The 22821-nt window shown below is 30.4% G+C and overlaps 1 protein-coding gene across 1 annotated transcript; it reads left to right on the top strand.

The window, feature by feature from the left end:
- The first annotated feature begins 6076 nt into the window (after positions 1-6076).
- Positions 6077-22722, top strand: LOC143202914 (sex-specific storage-protein 2). The gene is made up of 11 exons (XM_076414920.1): positions 6077-6292; positions 9008-9156; positions 9391-9583; positions 9895-10049; positions 10109-10295; positions 14009-14310; positions 15883-16122; positions 16184-16372; positions 18131-18279; positions 18337-18540; positions 22336-22722. Exons 1-11 carry the CDS (start codon positions 6205-6207, stop codon positions 22625-22627), a joined length of 2148 nt encoding a protein of 715 aa, XP_076271035.1. The 5' UTR covers positions 6077-6204; the 3' UTR covers positions 22628-22722.
- Positions 22723-22821: the final 99 nt, after the last annotated feature.

The following is a 22821-nucleotide window of genomic DNA, read 5'->3' as shown; positions in this document are numbered from 1 at the left end:
ATGCAGCCCAGTGTGCCACAGTTTATCGAAGGCCTGAGAAATATCGAGAAGTGCAGCGGAGCGATATATATCTCTTTATTTAATATAACAATATTTCACTCTTCTGCGATTATTTTGAGTTCCTTAATGTACAGTTTTTCGAATAGTTTAGGGATTACAGGTAACGGGCTTATAGGACGATAAGAGGAGACGTCTTCAGATTTTTTCCCATGTTTAAGAATCATAATGATTTAAGCCACTTTCCAAGTTCTAGGAAAGTAATTAAGTCTTAGCATAGAATTATATATGGATCTCTCAACTCTTTTTAAAATTTTCCCAGTTATTAGGTCAAAACTAGTAGCTTTTTAGAATTAATTTCTTTATGTATTGTTTATTTTAATTTCTTAACAGTACATTTCTCATGAGGCAGATCCATTTGAAACGGAGTATTAAGAAAGTCAACTATGTTACTTTCTTCTGTTGCGGATATTTCGGAAGGGTACGGATTAAACACTGTTTTTAAATGTTTAGAGAAAACTTCCGCTTTATCTTTATCATTTCTAACATTGTTGTCAATTTTAATGGGTGGATTATGCTGATGTTTTTGTCTTTTTTGTTACTTTCGAGAGAGAATATTCCGTTACATCAGTTGGTGTTAGGTATTCTAAATAGTTTTGAATTCCTTGATTTTGTTCCTTATTTATTAGTTCTTTCAGCTTTTTTGTGGCCTTGTTGAATTTTTTCTGTTCTGATTTATTGCCAGGTTTTCGCAGCTTTCTGGCAATTTTTTGTTTAATTGTAGATGAAATATAATTATAATAAATGAATGATGAAATATATAATATAAACTTTTGATATGTCGCGCTATTAGGTGTTGCGTACCATACGGCGTCTTGTACAGATTTTGTTATATTTTTTGCTGCTACTTCTGTGTCTCTTTCTATTTTGAGAAGTAAATTTAGAGATATTAAACTGCTTAATTTCTCTCTAAATAATAGCCAGTTAGTTTTGGTGTTATGCAAAGAAGGTGGTTTTGTTTTGTTGAGAATATTTGAGTTCACTGTTATAATAACTGGTGAGTGATCAGATGATAGATCGAAGCATGATTCAACTTTGTACTTTTTGGTGTCAATATTTTCTGTCACACAAAATCTATAAAATATTACATGGGCAGATTTTGTTTCATTGGCTTTAATAAGCCATGTCTTCAGCCACAGCTTTATTTTATCAAGGTGTGTTTGGGGGTTCTTTGATGCTGTTATTAGATCTTCTTGGGATGTTAACATGGTTGTTTCGTCTGCATATATTGCTATAATAATGATTTGTGGTTGGTAGATCGGATGTATATAGGACATACATTATCGGACATATTACACTGCCTTTTGGTATTCATTTTGGTATTATATTATTATATTATTAAGCCTCTTTAGGTATAATTTCTAAAAAAAATTTCGAGATTATCGGTAGTAAATATATAGGCTGGTAGAAGATGACTTAAAATGTTTTCCCTGGTTTTGAGAATCATTATTATTTTAGGTTCTTTTCAAATGACGAGAATGAGGATATAATTGATTCGTAGTATTGTGTTAAGCACAAATGTTAATAATTTTATACCTTTTTTTTTGATAGTTCTATTAAATTTTTGCGGTTATTAAATCATATCCGGAGATCTATCTCATTAATGCTTGTTTAACTTCTCTGTCAGTGGCAGATCCATTTGAAATGGAGAATTTAAGAATGGTAATTTTTTGCGTCTTTGGGTGCAGTTATGTGAAACGAAAATTATTTTAATCTATCAGTATGGTAATCTATTATTCTAATCTATGAAATTTTAATTATCACTAATATTTAAATTATTCTATCAGCTTATCAGCATTAATTCAATGCATAATGATTTATTTTGAAGTGTCTCTCGAGTAGAAATATGAAAATAGCATAGATGCAAGATCGGGATAGTAGAAAGGGTATGAATTCGGGTCAAATATCAGATGGCACTTATACTAGAGTTACCATGTTGCAACATTATTGACGACAGATGTAGTTTAGAGTCTGTAGGCATTGAAGTCCACAGCTTATCTTTGTATATATAATCAATTATTGAAAGTATTTAAAATATGGCTAAAGACATTTTTAGCGGAAAATAGGCATACCTGTCTAATCAGGATCCAGTTAATGAGTTTATGATATCATCAGTTACACTATTTGAAGGAATCTATATTCTTTATTACCATAGCTTTGTAAATATTGCAAATAATAGGTTTATGATGATACTCAAAATAAGAGTTTGTTTCAGTGGTGACATCTTCATTCGACTCAATTATCTTGCCACCTAGTAATTTCTTCAGTTTTGGAGACAGAAAATAGCTGGAGGGTCCATATCCGCAGAATCAGCACGTAAACATATTTTCATATTTCATTTCAAGTTAATTAAATTCATTAAGTTGTTTTTTGTCAAATATAAACCTAATGATGCAGATTCTTCAAAATATTACAGTAGTCTATTAATCGATGGAATGATTGATGGCAATAGTGATGTATTTAAAGTTACTTGAAATAATGACCGTGATATAGGAGACGTTATATTAGACGATATTAAATTGTTAAATTTAATTTAGTTCGAATGTAGAACAAACAACTTATGATATTTAATAAAGATCATTTATTGACCTGTAATACAATGTAGCAATAAAAAAGTTTCCATATGTATCTTTTTGTTTGGGTTTTGTTTCAATAGTTTACATATTTGTCTAGCATTGAGGAGGTTTGATAGAAATATTTCATTGTATTTGTAAAATTCTTATTATGGTATCTAAACCTTGGCTGTATTGTGTGTTATCTGTGTCACTATTGACATTTTTATTTTTAGAATTGGGATTGGGATAGCAATGGGAATTTAGTATGAGTCGTCTTTTATTTATACACAGTATGAATACAAATTATAATGTTTAATTTTTTAATAGATGTACCTGCTATGCTTTGCAATATCATTTAAAATAAAGTGTTACGTCCCTTCAGGCACTTTATCTACGTCTATACCTAAGTATCTATTATTTATTCATAAGATATAATAATTACCTAAATAAAAATAACATAAATGAATACGTAGAGTATAAATAAGCAAATGTGATAAACACTAGTTAATGTAAACTAATGTCAAGCAAGTGTAGTTTACATTATCAAAATGTTTATATTAACAAACGTTATTTGAGTGGTTTAAATAATAAACGTTTTTTTTAAATGGATTAATAGACACCAGAGATAATTATTCTTTAGTTAGAAGAAAATAATCTCAGTCTGCTTTTTGATACTTTTTTCTTTCAACTAAATATAAAGCTTGGTTAAAAACTGGTATAGCTTATGTGTTTTGGATAGTTTTCAATAATTAAGAAATTTTCGTGCACGATGCAAATTTAAAATAGATTCTTGTAATGTCATCTGTTTCAAATCTTATATTCAGAATTCAGGTTATCAGAATTGTCTAACTAACTTTCGGTAGTACAGTTTGGTAAGCCTTATTATGTTCTGGCCCATTGGTTGGACTAATGTAGTTACATTCGGCATATACATGACAGAAACTGACCTACTTTTGCTCCTCAGTTGCTGTTCTGGAGGACGATTTATCTAACAGTAGCAACGCTTTTATTGAAATACACTATTCTGTTACAAAATCCTTTATCTATGAGATAAGAGAAATTAGAAAATCCTTTATCTATAAATTGAGTAATTACGCGTCTTCACATTATGAATAGAAGTTTTGCGATTTCAAAATCACTGTCATACTTGAAGGACAAAGCGCTTTTGAAACCACTTGAGGAATATACTGCTTATCATACAAAAGGTTTTCAACAATCACAGTCAACAGGGATATTAAAGTTTTTAAATAAGCGCACATATTTTTTGCTGCTCCTGTTATCATTGACTTTATTTTGTGTTAAGCATTAGCATTAGCACTTGCAAGAGAAATGTTATTCCTTCTCTTTAGGATTTGTGTCTGAAGCGGATATTTCAAGTGATATAACATATAGTCAATTGAAAATAGCAATGAACCCACGTTATCTGTCAAAACATCGCAATGCAACTCTGAGTTTTAGCATATTTTGACTCGCTATTTCGACATAACAATATTTAAATTTAAATGAGAAAAAATGTTATGTATTATAATTTATTTTAACTATATATTACACGTAATGCATATATTCGAAGAAATTAAAACTATAGCTAATGTGTGTTGGTGTTGTTTTATTATATTTATTTTTATACTAGAAACTTTTTTGCAATACCACATATCAACTCAAGTGGATTAAATATGCAGTGATAGGGAGGAAGACGTAATACTCTGTAGCCATAACGTTCAGCAATCTGATGTACTATGTATCTTTTCTCAAGCTTATTTCTAAAAAGTAAATTACATAAAATGCAATTAAATATTTCATTTATATTTACCGAGTAAGAATTTCAAATAGTTTATTCTTTAATATAGTTTCTTCAAAACTTATGTTATGTACTTTAAGTCATTTCTTAATTGCAGTTTTTGTTGATGTACTTGTTGATATCTTCTCCAACTCAAGTATCTCTTTCTTTAAAAAATAGTAAATTCTTTAAAACCTGGTTTTCAAACCACTGCCCTCAAACACCAATACTGCACTAGGAATTAAACCATTCTTGTTTTCAACATTAACAACTATATGTCTGCAATGAATCATTAATAAATATTTTGACTAACAAAACCTAAAACCTAATCGATAGTTATTCCAATGTTTACCTTCTTCCATCAACTTTTGTTGTCTTTACACTATATTTATTATCACCTTGTCATTATTGACCCTATTTACCATCCTCAAATATCCATGTCTCATCTAAATATACAAATTGATATAATAATTCTTCCTTGATTTGTATGTATGTTTTTAAAAATTGAATTCTTTTAAAAGCAATGTCTCGAGGTTTCATTAAACTTCTTCGTCGGTTATCTTTATATCAATTAAATCCAATATTACCCCACAGTGTATGAAGGGATGTTCTAGATCCCTCAAATAGCTGCATATTTTTCGGCGTTTCACGGATACTTTCCAGACTAACAATTTTTTCCGAAATAATTATATTAAAATATGTTTCGATTGAAAAAATTATTTACTGTTTTTATACATTTCGTATATTTGATCTTGATCTCTGATACAGCTAGTATCAAGACTGTTTTTTTGGTGAATTTAAGATTATATATATATTTTTTTAAAGATATTTTTTTGCAGACGTTTTTCAAAACTTCTGCAGGATACTTTGTTTACGTGTTTTGAACTAATCAGAGGGCATTCTATCTCGTTTTAAATAGAATAAAATGAGAAGGAAAGTATTGTCGGCCGGTAAAATGAAGTTACAACTTTGGATAGGCACATATTGAAGACCAGCTTCATCGCAATTGTAAATTTGTTCTATTTTGAAGTCTAATCGTGTATTGCTTTTATCAATTTTTATTTGAATGGTTGTTTTAATTCTGACTGTGCTGATAATTTTTCACCAGATAGCTGTCGAATTCTATCTTTCATTCGAAATGATTGTAATCACCGATCACTAGCTACGATATTGTCACTCTCATTTAGTTTTTCATTTAACAGTTTAGCTTTTTCTTCTAGTATTTTGCAGCTTATTATAGTGTTTAAGAGCATCTGATGAGCTCTAGCTATAGATTTTTTCTTATAGAAGTTCATATAACAACACAAAAATATTGTGACACACATATACATCGACTATATTATGAATAAAAGTCGTCTACGGTTGTTAATCTCTAAATGTTGACTACTACTTTCCTCTAAACTTATCTTAGAAGAAATTGTGAAAGAAAAATTGTACACCTATATATTTTTAAAATGAGATTTTTATAATTGCGAAACCATGAATTGACGATGATGATGACAATAATGACCATCTTAAAAGAAAAGATCCTGTTTATAGGAGACTTTTATTGATTAAATATTATCTAGTATTAAAAGGACAATAAACTTTTATTTAAACGATTGATATTTCCGTTTATTGTTGAACTGTTTGCACATAAACGAAGGTTAATCATAAATTGATACGATATGTTTTGTTTATATGAAAAGCACACGCATAGAAGTGCAGAAAAATAAATGAAATTAACCTTTTATCACTCCCGAAGATACAACCTGATCAGCAAGTAAACATATAAAAGCGTTCGTAGCTTCGGCGTCGATTAAAGGTGGCGAGAAGATGGCGACATTCACTGTTGGCTTGGTGCTGCTGGGTCTTGGAGCGGTGTTGGGTGTTCCTGTACAGGATCAAGTTCAGTACAAGACTGGTGAGTTTTGTCACATCTACCCTAATTAATTGATTATATATATATATATATATATATATATATATATATATATATATATATATATATTAATGACACGTAATAATTTATAATACCGCCTCTGACTGCCTCTACTTTTGTTTCTTGTTTCTTTAGCAAGTCATATTATTATATGGCAAAAGCAATGCTGTTGTACCCTTCGAGTTAATCTAAAATAGTTTCATATTAGAATCTCACTGTTACTTTCTTTAATTCTCTATCTGAATTCTTCTAGTGTAGTTGCCTGTATTGCGAAATATTCCTTTTATTATATCTCATCATTAATAATTATTGTTCATACGTCAGATTCGGGATCGATGTGTTATTCCCAGAACTGTTATTATTCACTATTATATTTAATTTTTAAAATGCATGGCAATACGAGAGTTACATGATAAGTCTCTACTATAGATTAGCGCTGATCCATTTTATATGTAAGCTTAACCATCTATCAAGGAAGCATTAAAATAGGATACAAATTGTTTTCGCCTCATCATATTCTCCATATTTAGTATTTAGTGGTTGTTTTCTATATTTAAACCTGTTTGTATAAAACCTACCGAACTTATAGTTAGTACAATGAAAAATCCATTATCTCTTATTGACTAGAATATTTCTGGTTATTTATTATATAATATTGCGTATTTATAACATAACAATCGTGATTTTTTAAAATTTCTTGAAAATAAACTATCGTTGTATTTTATTTATAGAAATCGGAATATTTTGCTTGTATTTGCGTAAGATAATTTTGTCTTATTTATGATGATGCACTTAATTGTTATTATAACAATTTTATTATAGTCCGAGATCTCATGAAAAACAGAATTGTTATTATGACAAGTTGGTAATATCGGCTTTAAACATAAGATGTAGTAAATTGTTTTGAAAAATAGTTACAGATATCGCATTTTAGCGGAATTTGATTGATGGTTTCTACTTAATTGTTTATATTGTATTTAAATTTCATTACTTACTAAACAATTTTTTCGTTCGAAGAAACTTAATTCATTAAGAATTTAATTACTTAAAGAATTTTTTGAAAAACATTTCTGAATTTTTTAAATATAGTAAAAATACTTATAAATATAAAATTTACTTTATAACATATGCTTTCAAGGAAATCGGTTTGGTAGGACTTAGGGATATCATACCAGCCGTCATAAAAAAGTAGTTTTGGAGTAAAGTTACGTATAGTTTAAACCTTTACAATGCTACTTTATATTTTAATTTTTTTGTAAAAATGCTAAATGGACAGCTGTTATTTTACGCGGAGAAATGTCAATACCATCGAATTTAACAGTTCCCTTGCATAGTGATTAATTGGCGACCAAAATACATGCAAGAAGACTTAATATGTATGACGTATAATATTTATGATGCAATGTTGCCGTATCAACTTCGAGTTAGTTCAGTTTGGCTTTAATATATGACAAAATTTTAATTCAAATAAATTGATTAAATTTCTGTGTAGTTTATTTCAACATTATAGTACATCTAATGCATATATTATCGAATAATTTAAAATACACTTAAATATACAGCCACAATAATTTATAGGTTAGAGTTGTTTTATTATATTTCTATTGAACTCTTTTCCATACCACCCATGTGGTAGTTTTCTAAGCGCGTTTTCTATTATGTAGCGGTACCCCCTGCAGGCCTTATTTACCTAGTTGATAATTGTATATCCCAGTAATTCATTTTACTTTCATTGGAGATGATATTTATCTTTTTACATTTAGCTCTTAATTCCTTCGATGGCGTGTTTCCTTGTCAAGTGATTTTGATATCACTGTAATTTTTATTTCTTCTGCTAATACCTATGTACATCACTCTTGATAAAACTAATCACTGAATTCTCCCTAAAGGGTCTGACATCTGCAAAATAGTTACACATATATCTAATGGATATACATCTTTCACATTCTAGAATATGAAATCCTACAATTATCGTATATCAACATATTGTATTGTTTAATTAACATATTAACATTGTATATAACGTACCCTTATATGTTTCATCACCCTCTTTTCGAGCTAATCAGCATTGAATTGTAATCCCATATTAATAAAGTTTCACTCAAGTATTGTATGCTTTACTCAAGTATTAAAGTAAGTTTTTATTGAAAAAACTACTCATTGTTTTTACGCATTTCATACATTTAATTTGTGATAATGCTAACATCAAGTTGATCTTGATTTGTCATGAGGACGATTTCTTTTCGGTGAATCCAAGAATTAATGATCATGCCCATACTAATATCGTAAACGAAAATACCTTTAATAAACCTGTTCACAGTTCAGGTAAATCAGAGTAAAAATAAAGATATATATATATATATATATATATATATATATATATATATATATATATATATATATATATATGAAATGACCCATTGAAATAACTTCGCAGGTCTTAACATCATCTGAATAGTGGATACCGTGAAACAATTCTCTAAGGTCATCTATCAGGTCATCAGTAATATTTCTTCTTATTTCATGGCATATATTTGGTGTTCGTGGATATTGGACTATTTTTTTAAATATATTTAATAAAATGTATAATCTTTTAAAATTTTATTACTTAAATGTAATTAGATTTTAATACGATTTTCATCTAACCATTATTAATTATCAATAACTAATATTGTTTTATTTCTTTAATATTTTCAGCTGATGCTGCCTTCTTAGATAAGCAAAATAAAGTTTTAAAGTTATTCAAAGATATTATCCAACCTAGTCAGATAGAAGAACATCTGGAGATATGTAAGACTGTTGTAGACCCAGTTCAATGGCTGCAAGTTCATAAATCGTCATTTTCTGTAAGTCTTTAATATTATTATATTTTTTATTATTTTTATTGAGTTAATTCTATTTTAACATATTTACTATGATGGATAAAAAGTATATTTATAATTATAGTTACTACTTATAGTTGGACTTGTAAAATGTAAATTGATATTATATATTTGTTTAATTGACACTGGTTATTATTGGGATTAAATGCTGATTTTCATGAAGTCAATTAAATAGTGTTTTTGTTATCTATTTTCTAGAAACCAGAAGTAGTTGATACAGTTATTCAATTCTTCCACAATGATTACCTTGTTCCAAAGAATCAGCCCTTCTCTATTGGTCAAGAGGAACACTTGGAACAAGCAATAGCCTTCTTCAAGCTCCTTTATTATTCGTTAGACTTTGACATTTTCCATAGGGTAGCAGTAGTTTTACGTGAATTTTTGAATGAAGGTATGGTTGATACAATAATTGTATACTTTTGATTTATAAATTATTGTTATGATTATTTATTATTATTACAAAACATACTATGAAGATGAATGTTTTACTTTATTAATCTATTTTGAATTTGCATTTCTGATCATTTATTTATATTAATATTTATTTTGAGATAATTGTTCAAAGAATATTATTCTAATAGTCATTTGATTAAGTTGATTATAATGCAAGGCTAATACGAATTATATTTTATTGCATTTCTTTGGTATTTGCGTTACTATGCTACATTTAAAATAACTTTTAATAGAATAATTATCTTTCAGGTTTATTTGTCTACACTACATCCTTAGCTGTTGTACACAGGCCGGATTGTTATGGACTTATCTTACCTGCTATCTACGAAGTATTTCCTTGGTATTTCTTCAACACGGAAACATTACAAGAAGTTTACAAGCACAAAATGGTTCATCTGGAGAGTGTAAGTTTATTATACAACTGACTGATGGGTTTTCGTGATAGTGTCATTTTTATTTGCAGACAGGTGGCGGTCATCACGTTATTTATGCAAATTATACTGGACAATTCTTAAATCTTCATCCTGAACAGTCGGACCTTTCCTACTATTTAGAGGATGTCGGCATTAACGCTTACCATTATTACTGTCATTTGCATTATCCGTTTTGGATGGATGGTGAAGAATTTAAATTGAAAAATGACAAACGAGGTAATTTAGATTTAAAATTTAGCCTATCCAAGGTAGCAGTGAACTCACGTTATCTCAATTTATGACGTTAAAACGGTGCCATGTCGCCGCATTTAACTTTGACATTTTAGTTAATTTTACCTTCGATATATAACAACATTCTAATCTAAATACAATAATGAAATAAACATGTTATAAAAGAGAATTTATTTTAATGTTAGAGTACATCTAACGCATATGTTATCGAAGGACTTAAACTACAGTTAATTAAACAGCCACAACAGTTTGTAGATCGGTTGTTTTATTTATAGTTATCATTGCTGTTTCATTCATTGCTGTGTTTTCTGCTGATATCACTGTATTTCTTCTTAGTTTCTTCTGATACTATTTGTGTATATTTTTCTTGATAAAATAATATTTAATCATTACATTCTCGCTAATGCATTTGCCACATCTGCAAACCAGTTAGCATTCATTTGCATTACATACTATGCATATAGATCTTTCACACCCTACTATACAATTTTGTACAGTTATCCTAACAGTTTTGCTCGAAGTTATTGGTTAGGGACGTAATTTGTTTCTGACTGATTATTTACTTGGTCTTGGTATTTTCAATGAGAGCAATCGAATATATTATACAGCGATGTGAAATTTATCAAAACAAGCAAGATGCCAAAACAATATTTACCAGTTTATGACCTTTTATTATCACTAATATTTTGAAGAATTATGCAGACATTTGACAACTGAAGGACTTTTCAGGCTGATTGACTGGAATAAAATGAAAGGGAAACTATTTTTTGGTACTGATACGAAAGTACAAACTGCAATATGCAATACATTATACATCTTCATGACGTGAGTTCACTGCTACTTTGGATATAGTCTAGAGAAACACAGTTTATGTGATGACAAGTTTCGCAGTACAAAAAGTACTATGATCGTTATTCGAGAAATTTTGTAAATAAAATATTTTGTTGTGAAGAAATTTAACCACCCTAATATCAATTTTTATTACCCAATAAAATACACAACTAAATTTAATTTACCAACATATATATAATTTTTCTCTGGTTTAATATTAAGACATTTTCTTATTTCTCTACTTCTCAACCTGCCTATCTTTGTTAAGCATCTGACTTTTCTATGGCATTTCATTTCTGCTGCTTGTATCTTACTTACTTTGTATCTTGCTTATCTTTAACAATACGCACGTGTCGTAACTGAAAGCTAGGGTTGGTCTATAAATTGATTTGTAAACTTCCATTTCAGTTCTACTTGGTATTTCTTTTTTAATTTTTCAAATTATTTTTTTCATTCATTCATGACTTCTCATTAATTTCCATTTGTTGGTTTCCTTCTGATTTCTATACCCAGATACATATAGTTGAGTTCTTTTTGCTCCTTAATTTGGGTGTTTATTACTTGATCTCCCCTCGTTATAACTTTCGATTTTATTCATTATCATCATTTCATAATGTCGTAGTAACATATTCCATTTGTTTAACATTTTCTGTACGTGTTCTGACATATTAGCTGTTATTATTACATCATCTGCAAAAGCTCTTATGGAGATTTCTATTTTTACCATGTTTTTATACCCCCTAAGTAGCCTGTAGTTCTCTTATGTGTCTTCTTATACTGAAAATTCACGTCTGTTAAAATTTTATCGCTGTGTTTAATATAAAAGTATGTATCACACACCTTATAATTATTTGTAACATTTTATCCTAAAAATCGTTGTGTATTTTAAACTGTAAAGGTCTAACATTTATATTTTTACAAAGATAACTATTAAAATTACTGCTTTGTTATTAACATAGCAAAATCTGAGATTAAATAAAAAAGATAGCTTAAATATTTTCACACAGTATAATAAAACTATCTTGATAGACTCACTGCCTTGCCTTTATAAAATTAATCTCATCTTGTGGGTCTACAGATTTAGTCATAGCACAATGTAAACAAAAATATTTATATAAAATTGAATTTACATTTTTTATACATATTTCTTGGAGGCATTTGTATTTTTAACTCCATAATTATCTTCAATGTAATTTTAATATTGTTCCATTTGAGCACACTTTGGTTTTATCTATCTTACTCTGGACAATATCCTCACGTATCTATTCTTCACTTATTTGTTGCTAACTATATGAAAAAAAATAGGTTAAATTTCTAAAAAAATATAATCTTACATGCTTAATCTTGATCCTTTGGGGTTTTTAACATGATTTACTTGTTCTTTTAAATAGTGCCGTAAACTTCTTGAAAGGGAGACGATGTTTAATTTCTTTGCTTTCTATACATCTGGTTACACAGCACTTCTTAGGTGGAAGATGCATTATAAAGAGCTTATATTGAATATAATTTGCACATTGTCACAAAAATGCAGAAAAAAAAGCATTGGCTGGTCTTAGCATAGCGATTCAAACAAATCAATAAACTGGTTCATAACAGCCAGATTATTTTTTCATCAAGAAGATTTTTACTTCCAATTTTATAAAATTCTATTAAAATAAAAAATCCTTGTTTTAAACGCTAAGTTATATTTTGGGACGTAGCGCAAACCTTCCATAAAGTCTGGTATAATGGACCCATTTATAACTCTTAAATTGCAATCAAAATATTTAGAGTTAAACAAGAAGAAGTTTACTCAACAATGAAAGAAACAAAAGCAAGGGTATCGCAAGGTAGTGTTATTGGTCGTGTTCCCTGTTCTATGCCTGGGACATACCATAAATTGAAAATATTAGTATGGTTACATTTTCTGATACGATACTTGCAACAATCGTAAATAAGCAGCCAGAAAACTGGAACACGCAAGTAACAATATAAATAAAAAGACCCAAACATACATAATAAAAGTCAATAAGAGTAAATCACTACATATTGCATTCATCTACAACCAAATTGTTCATATAAAAATAAATATGAATAACAATCTTATCATATACAGCAACAAGAGTAAGTAACTTGGTATAAATTTTGATGTAAAACTTTGTTGGTAGGATCATATCAATGAGAACAGGAAAGAAGTCGTATTAAAATAATGATATAATAAGTTGCTACTGTAAAAGCAATTACTAAAACCTATATAGACCTACGGAATTCAATTATGCGGATATTCTCCGAGAAGTAACAGCAACATGAGATAAGTATTTCAGAATAAAGTGCTGAAAAATATTGTGAATGAGCCATACACTATAGGAATAATTACTTATACCGAGACCTTCGAATTGCAACTGTTGTGGAGCAAATTCGCAACAAGTTATGAGGAAATACTTTACTCCCATGTTAAAATTAAGTACTGCGCCTCTTGGAGAGCATTGAACTTGGAGATATTCCAGAGAATTGACCGTGATTTCTTGCGTAGTTGTGTAGTGAAGTGTACTAAAATAGTAAAAATATAGAAAGTTTCTAGTAACTTTTTTTAATTTAATATTATTTTATTAGAGATTAAGTAAAGATCTATAGGTTTTCCTAGATTAGTACCTAGTTTTAAGTTACCGTAAAGACAAATTGTAAATTAGTCGGCAACAACTACTAGTAATATATTAGTTAACAAAAAAATTTAATAAGATTAAAAAACTACACGCTTATTCGGATGAAATATTCTATTACATTTCAAGGCATTCGGTGAAGAACTGTTGTAGTTTGCCATTTTGTATAAAACGACATTTAACAATTTATTTGTGTAGATAGATAATCAATGTTCTAATGCTTTTCAGGAGAACTTACATTGGATTTAATACAATCTCTAGTGGCCCGCTATTATCTGGAAAGGCTCTCGCACGGAAAGGGCGAAATTCCGATTTTAGATTTACATGTTCCCTTCGAAGTACCCTTCTATCCATCGCTACAGTATCCTAATGGAGAACCCTTCCCCGAGAGGCCCAATTTCGTCAGTCTGGAGGACTCGAGAAGGAATAGCATCGAACCTGTTGGCTCGAAATACGAGAATTCTTTCGATACGGTGCACCAATGTGTTAACCGCATCTGCGAAGTGATTGATAGTGGACGTGTAGTAACGGTAAGTATTTTTTTACGTTATAAAACCTGAATCGAATTGTAAAAACTCGGGTAAATTAATTTGGAAGCCAAGTATTGTGTTATTTAAAGGATATTGTTATGATGTTATTGTTTCGTATATAATTTCAGTTATATATTGATCACAACTGCCTTCAAGAAACCAAATGATGTTTCAGAACTGGTTGTTTGTAAACTACAGAGAATAATATATAGAGAATCTTTGGAAATTCAACGCTATCTGATGAAAATTTTTTTCACAATTGTCAATTTTACTTCTTTACTTTCGTATACTATAAAACATTTTGAAATATATGAATGTTGTTTTGGTATTATTTTTTTAACTATAATGCCTAGTAAACATGAACATCAAAAAACTTTGAAAGGCCTCGACAAGAATATCATACATAGTGATATTGGAGCTCTGTTTTTTAAGTTGCAAAACCTGAATTCATATAAATGAATTTGGAAGTCAAATCATATTTTTTTTGAAGGATTTTGTTATGAGGCTTTTATTTCGTATTTAGTTTCTGTTATATATTCATTCGAGAAAGCAATTGATGTTTGAACTGATATTATTGGTTTGTAAACTACACCATATAGTGAACACTTGGGGATACAACGCTCTCTGATGAACTCTTTCTGAAAACATACTGAAATGTTTGAAAGTTGTTTTGGTATCAATCTTTTAACTATAATGCCTAGTGAACATGAATATCAAAAGGTTTGGAAAGGTCTTTCAATTTGTAAAAACACCATATATATTATATATTTCAGTATAAAATGCATATATGCATAAAAAATATGAAAAAATAGATATGTGGTTAGGAGGTACAGTGGGTGATTTTTTGCACAAATGAAGGTGTGGGAATGTTAGTCTGGTCGGTCGGAATATGTACACAGTCGACCCGATTATTTATCGCAACACTCACTACCACATTGGTGACAGGAATTCGCACGGGAACAGAAAACACCGGCTAAATAAAAACTTTTTTTGTTTCATGTGTTAAATACTACATGTGATGGGAGCATCGACATGATATTAGGTTAGGTTTAAGAAGTATGGAGGCGCTATGAAAGCGGTACTGTTACAAAGTGTAGAGAATAAGTTCACTACAATTGTAACAACTGATAGAGCAGATCACATACAGAAAATTTTAAACAGATTGAATATGATGCAAGCAGAATAGGAATGATAACGATTAAAAACAAAAAGAAAGTCATGCTTATAGGAAAGGCAGAAGAAGAAAAGTTCTACCACTTACGATGATCTTCACTGATTAGTTAGTATTCATATACATTTAACGAATTGATTGTATTTAGTAGGCTACGGTTCTTTTGACGTGTGACGGCTGTGTGAATTTAATATTATAGTGCTTAGATACGAGGATACCTAGTAAGCATATGTTGTTGAGAGCTTCCTGAAATTTGTTATTCTTGTCTATGGCGACGAATTGCAGAAATATTTCAAAATTTTGAACGGTTTGCTACTGAACAAGCAGTGGATTTAGTATTGATATTTTATCCAGACCTTCGAAGTTTTTAACTGTTCACGTAGATCCAATTATTTTTGTAGAAACACGACAAGAAATTTAACATCTACCATGAACCACATCCCGTAAATGTATTCGGTAATCTTCTCCATGCTAATGAAGACTCACCGTATCACGACTACTACTGCAGCTACACAGCTTACGCTAAACACATCCTTGGCTACGCTCACAGACCTGTGTCGTATCATCATGTTGTTCCATCGGCACTGGACCACCCAGAGACTTGTTTAAGAGATCCAGCAGTGTATTCTATTTACAAAAAGGTAAATTAGTTCATAACATTACCTTTTGGTATTTTAAATCGGTAATTGAAACTCCATTTAGTTCCTTTCATACTATCACAAATTCCAACGACGATTGAAACCTTATACCAAAGATGACTTAGTTTTCCCCGGTGTGACAGTTGATAAAGTTGAAATCGACAGGTTGATTACGTTCTTCGAAGACTTCTACAATGATGGATGTAACGCCGTGTGGAAGAATCCGGTAGAACTAAAAACTGATGCTGTAAAGGTAATTTTAATTTTTTTTTCTGATTGTTAAATGTGTGTATTTTAATTCTCATCACTCTTGTCTATTTCTTAATAAATTAACCCTTATCAACATTATTCAAATTTTCATTAGCTCTTTTTCAAAGTTCGAGGCTATATTACAAAGCTTACAACATATCTTATTAAGATTATATAAAGGTGCAAGTAGCAAGTAGCATTATTACGTTATTTTTTCGCTTAAAATTATTTTTTAAACATATATCTGTCATTATTCACATTTGGAGACATGAATTGAAGTTTCATGCTATTTATATTATTGAAAATTGATGCTGTAAAGATAATTTTTAATTTCTTCTGATTGTTAAATGTGTGTTTTGATTCTTGTCACTCTCGTCTTTTGATTTCTTAATAAATTAACCCTGATCAGCATTATTCAAATTTTCATTAGCTCTTTTTCAAAATTCTTCTTACAAAGCTTACAACATACCTTTTAAGACTGACAGGTCAATTGAAAAGTCCCCGGCTTACCATAGTAAAACACATTTTTTTGGCATAATAATTCCCTTCAAGGGTGATACACTGATCATAGTGACCCTCTAACTTTTCGATACCATTTTTGTAGCACGATTTGTCCTTTTCTTCAAAATAGGCCTGAGTTTAGGCGCCCACCTCTTCATTTGACGAACATTTCTTCCAGTGAGCATTCTTTTGAGATCTGAGAACAGGAAATAGTCGCTGGAGGCCAGATCTGGAGAATACGGTGAATAAGGAAGCAATTTGAAGCCGAATTCAAGGATTTTTGCCATCGTTTTCACTGACTTGTGACACGGTGCATTGTCTTGGTGGAGCGGCACTTTCTTTTTCTTCAAATGCGGCCGTTTTTCGGCGATTTTGTCTTTGAAACGGTTCAATAACGCTATGTAATAGTCGTTGTTAATGGTTCTTCCTTTTTCAAGGTAGCCAATGAAAATTATATGAAAATAATTCCATGCGTATCCCAAAATACAGACGCCATAATCTTGCCAGCGGACTGTTGCGTTTTCGCACGCTTTGGAGCGTGTTCAGCGAGTCCACTCGGATTACTGTCGATTGGACTTCGGAGTGATATGATAGAGCCATGTTTCATCCATTGTCACATATCGATGTAAAAACTCAGGTTTATTATGCTTCATCATCTTCAAATACTGCTCCGAATCATCAACTCGTCGTTGTTTTTTGTTAAAAGTGAGCTCGCACGGCACCCACTTTGCACAGAGCTTTCTCATACCCAAATATAGGTGAATGATATGATGTAGACGTTCACTTGATATCTTTAGAGTGTCTGCTGGTTCATTCAGTTTCAATTTAAGTTAATTCAAAATCATTTTATGGATTTTTTTAAACGTTTTCGTCGGTTTAGACGTGGTTTCACTACGTCTAAACTTAGCTTACAAATCCTTGATGGTTGATTTTTCTGGAGTAGTGTCCGGAAACTTGGCATCAGGCCAAGTTTTTGCTTTAACTGTATATTTTCCCTTCAAAAAGCAATATTTTATCAACATGCGAAATTGTTTTTCATCCAATAGCTGCCACATCGTTATTTATACACGCATCTTTTGAGGATTAGGGCTAACTAAAAAACGTATGGACTTAATTCTAGTATCTATATGTATTTTTCAATTGACCTGTTATATAAAAGTTGCAAGTAGCAAGTAGCATTATTACGTTATTTTATATCTTAAAATTATGTTTTAAACATATATCTGTGATCATTCTGTTTATATTATTGAAAATGTTTTAGGTATTAATTGTTCAACAACGTTTGAATCACAAACCATTCACCTACAAGATCCATGTGAATTCTGTGCACGATACTCAAGCCGTGGTCAGAATATTCCTTGGTCCAAAGTACGACGAATTTGGAAATCATATTAATATTACTTTTAACAGGTATGTATCAATAAATGTTCAACTATATTCTTTCATATTTTAATTATCGTGTTATAGGGTTAACTTCGTACCAATTGATTCATTTAAGTGGCACTTGCATGTCGGCGCGAATGTTATTAAACGTAGTTCCCACGAAAGCTCTTTCTATGGCGTGGAAAAACCCCCATACCATTTGCTTTCCAAAAAGGTTTCCGAAGCACATAAAGGCGTCAGTAAGTTCCACATTACTGGAAAGGATAGTTACTTCTATTTCCCCAGCAGGTGAGAATTGAATAATATTAGGAAATATATCTGTTATAGTATGAGAAAAAAGTATTTTGGTCTTTATGCTTTTGATTTAAGGAAGTATTGAGATAATAGTTTGTTGAGATTGGTGGTTTGTTTAAATAATGCAATGAATTTAATATGTAGAAAATAGTTCTTAGTTATATTAAATTTTAATTAATACCAGTTTATAAACTAGTTTTAAAGCATTCTTTTTTAATTTGAACATTTATTGTGAAAAATTGGTACAATATATTTTATTCAAAGCATTGTTCATCGATGGTCGTTACTTTTCCCATCTTTCAGGTAATTTAAGGATTTTATCTCAAAATGACTATGTCTCTTTCGAGGCTATCTACGAATCGACCCATTTTTTGGTATCTTCATAAGAAATGACCCGCATTTAATGTTTCCAAGTATGTTTTCACGGATTTTGTAACACTTGTCAAATCTTACCATGCTGAAGAATAATACTGTTGTATATTTGATCGTATTTCAGCCGATTTTCATGCAGTGTTCGGCTTAACTATATCAATCGTTGATATTCATCACAATTACTCGTTTCATCAAGTAATGCTGTAAAATAATGTCCTTAAAATTTATGTACCTAAAGAAATGATGTACATGAAATAATACAGCATTTTCAGCAAGACCTCATTCCATATTTTGTCTGATATCAATCAAAATAATATCAAAAATACTGACAATATCAAGAAGACTATGAGGGGGAAAGAAGATAAATTTCAAATGTTTTTCAAAATTCCTTGAGCTTAAATTCCTAATATGGATGGGTTTATATTATATATTTAACATATTCTTCAAAAATTGTTTAAAATAAATTATTTGGATTCTTCTTTCTATTTTTTGTGAATATTGGTTAAAATGCTATTAAGTATAAGATTATAATAATATATTGATCTGAGATATGAGAATTTGTAAACGAAATTATTATAACGCATACGTCAATGTTATATTAATTCATTGACTATTTTAGCCATTAAAATTTTAAGTATGTTCCTAACTAAATAAGAAATGTTTAATATTATTAGTCTTCTATAAAATATATGGTATATTCTTCTTCATACCTTAAGCTGTTAATTAATTAAAGTTAAATATAAACTTCAACCAAAAATTGGTCATCAAAGGTCATCTAAAAAATTAAGAACTACAGAACCAGTAAAAGTGTGTATTGTATGTATTGTCAATTTAAATAATATCAATTTGGAATATCAGTTTTCCCTAGATTCCCTTTCATATTAATACTGATACTTTATTTAATCTTTTTTATAATTTAATTCTAATATTAAAATTGGTCTTTTATTAAGTGCTTGCATATATTCAGATCATTTGTCACTTCAAAAAACACATTTTTTTGGCACAATTAGTTTTTTTTTATTCAACATAATTCCTTTCAAGGGTGATACACTGATTATAGCGACCCTCCAACTTTTCAATACCATTTTTGTAGTACGATTTGTCTTTTACTTCAAATTAGGCCTCAGTTTCGGCGACTACCTCTTCATTTGACGGAAATTTCTTCCTAGCGAGCATTCTTTTGAGATCTGAGGAGAGGAAATAGCCGCTGGCGGCCAGATTTGGAGAATACGGTTGATGAGAAAGCGATTCGAAGTCCAATTCACGGATTTTTGACACGGTGCATTGTGCTGCTCCGAATTATCAACTCGTCGTTGTTTTTAGTGAAGAGTGAACTCGATGCCAGACCTTGATGGTTGATTTTCCTGAGGCAGCCCTCCGCAAATTTGACACCAAGCCAAGTTTTTGCTTCAACTGTATTTTTAAAAAGCAATATTTTATCAACACGCGAAATTCCTTTTTATCAGTTTTTTTTCGCAATAATAAACGTTGCTTTACTCAGAATGCTATAATTTACAAACTAAGGATCCGACAGCTGTCAAATTTATATACACATCTTTTGAGTATTAGGTCTAACTAAAAACATATGGATTTAATTCTAGTAGCGCCATCTGTGCGTCAGGTCGGGGACTTTTCAATTGACCTGTTATATTAATCAAAATATTTTCAATAAATTTTTATAACCTTTTCTCATCTATCTGGCAAAATTGTGTTACCATGTCGAAAGAACGATGTGAGTTTGCCATCTATTTAATCATGGATCTTTTTTCGCATTTCTTCAGCAATTAGAAACCGTATTACTCTGAACAAGCGGTTTTCGGAAGGTACTGCGTGCTGAGTACGCTGTGTGAGGCATTTCAGCTGCAACAGTCTATCTTTCTAAACTTGAAGTGTGACAGAGCATTGTCATGCAAGACAATGACTTTGCGTTGGTTACTCACTATTGCTGACCTTTTTTGAAACAATATATCATTCATTTCATAAAATTGACGTCGGTAGATATCTGCTGTGATAGTTTCATTCGGTTTTAGCAGCTTCTAATACATTATATCTAGCTTATCCCACCATATGGACAGCAAGACTTTATGGTTTTGAATATTGTGTTTTGGTATTGATATGAACGGCTCTTTTCGGCTAACACATCACTCTTTGCACTTGGAGCTGTTGTAGTAGATTCATATTTCATTGTCAACTACAATACGCTACAGAATATTCATTATTCTTAAGTAATTAAATTGAAAACTGAAAAAATATCTTGAAGCAGTTCGTGTGGCAGCATTTTTTTTTGCTTTTAATATTTTCCTTCGCTTGTAAATATCTTAAAATAATTAATTCATCAACTGTTTAGCTATCTGATAGTTCTTTGAGATTTTAGGTTGGAATTTCATCCAATAAGTCTTCCCACCTATTGTCTTCGAACAGTTTGAGTTCCCCAGGTCCTTCTTTGCCATTGAAAATAAGATCATAACTTTCAAATCTTTGAAACCAAAACTGGCAATTCAACATTTTTGCAATATTTTTATAAAGTTTTATAAATATGATGGGCTTCGGCAACATAATTATTCATATTAAATAACAAAAGTAACGAATGTCGAATCAATGATATAACTCAATGAATAAATAAAAGAAAACCATCAGTTAGGTTAGATTATTTAGTTTGTAGTTGTTTACATTTTTGCATAATATTTTCACCAGTAGATATTGTTATTAAAAATATATGTTTGCACCTAATATAAATATTAAAATTCTCAGATTTTATGGGTATTGTATATCTATAAATATTAGCGTTGGAAAATACGAACTGAAAATAGAATAGAAACAGTCGATAGCCGCGAAACAGTCGAACTAGTCAATAATAGAAGAATTAGCGACTGAAAATTGTAAATACTATTTCAGTCAAATGTACACTTCGAATGTTTTTTTTTATTCAGATATAACAGGCGGAGATGTACGAATTCCTGTACTAATTTTGAGAAGGGAAAGTACGGAGATAATTGTTTGATTTTCTGTGCTTCTCAGTACAAATTGGCAAGTGGTAGTGCGAAAAGACGAATAGAATATCATCCCAAATATATTTAGTCATATTTTAATATCCAGAAAGTAACAATGGCATAATATAACAAAGTAATTGTTTCTTTTTATTTTATTCTAACATGCGCTTTTTCTTTTATCAATGAAAAGAGATAGTTGTTGAAATTTATTACCTTCATAATAATGGCTTCATTTTGAAGGTCGCGGCTAGGACGGCAAAGACAGAATGTTAATAAATAAGTCCCAAGAAACAAGTAGATAGTAAAGAGTAGTCAATTTTTAAACAGTTGATGGTCTTTTTTTAGTCGATACTTCCCAACGCTAATAATTATATAAGACATGTTTAAATTTATTACTGTCTTTTAATATAAAAATTAAATATTTTAGGTACATGCTTCCTAAAGGTAGCGTCAGTGGTACCCCTTATCAATTCTACTTCTTCATTCACCCGTACAAACCGTATCAAGGTCAACTACAAGACATGATTTACAATTATCCACACCCAGGAACTGGAGGTGGCTACATCGACGAGTACCCAACCTTCTATCCACTGGACAGGCACATCAAGTTCGACAAATTGTTCGTCGACGGTGTACCGAATTCCTTTTTCCACGAAACCAAAATCTTCCACAGAACCATCGAGGAGGCTCAAGTTCAACATCCCCCACTCCCTTTTTAAAGGGAATTTACTATTAAGAACTTTAAATATACCAGTTCGTTAGTTTCTCATATATATAAATATATATTATGTATTGAATAAATTCATTAAAGTTATCTGATGTTTCTTTCTGCTTTTCGATTTATTAATGTGTTCAATACGTTAGCGGAAATTAAATGTACGACCAGTACTGCACTGGCAATGAGATCTGAAGT

Source organism: Rhynchophorus ferrugineus, unplaced genomic scaffold, assembly GCF_030347505.1.
Source record: "Rhynchophorus ferrugineus isolate W39M unplaced genomic scaffold, kcgeb_rfMv2 rfM1, whole genome shotgun sequence".
Classification (NCBI taxonomy): Eukaryota; Metazoa; Arthropoda; class Insecta; order Coleoptera; family Curculionidae; genus Rhynchophorus; species Rhynchophorus ferrugineus.
The sequence above is the reverse complement of the archived record's forward strand: the minus strand, read 5'-3'. Positions and strand labels throughout refer to the sequence as shown.

What these genes read in the sequence shown, in the direction of transcription:
- LOC143202914 (XM_076414920.1), top strand. Translation starts at nt 6,205, where the DNA reads ATGGCGACATTCACTGTTGGCTTGGTGCTGCTGGGTCTTGGAGCGGTG. An exon ending in ATTGAAAAATGACAAACGAG is followed by an intron (nt 10,296 to 14,008) that starts GTAATTTAGATT and finishes AATGCTTTTCAG; the next exon opens with GAGAACTTACATTGGATTTA. An exon ending in TACTTCTATTTCCCCAGCAG is followed by an intron (nt 18,541 to 22,335) that starts GTGAGAATTGAA and finishes TAAATATTTTAG; the next exon opens with GTACATGCTTCCTAAAGGTA.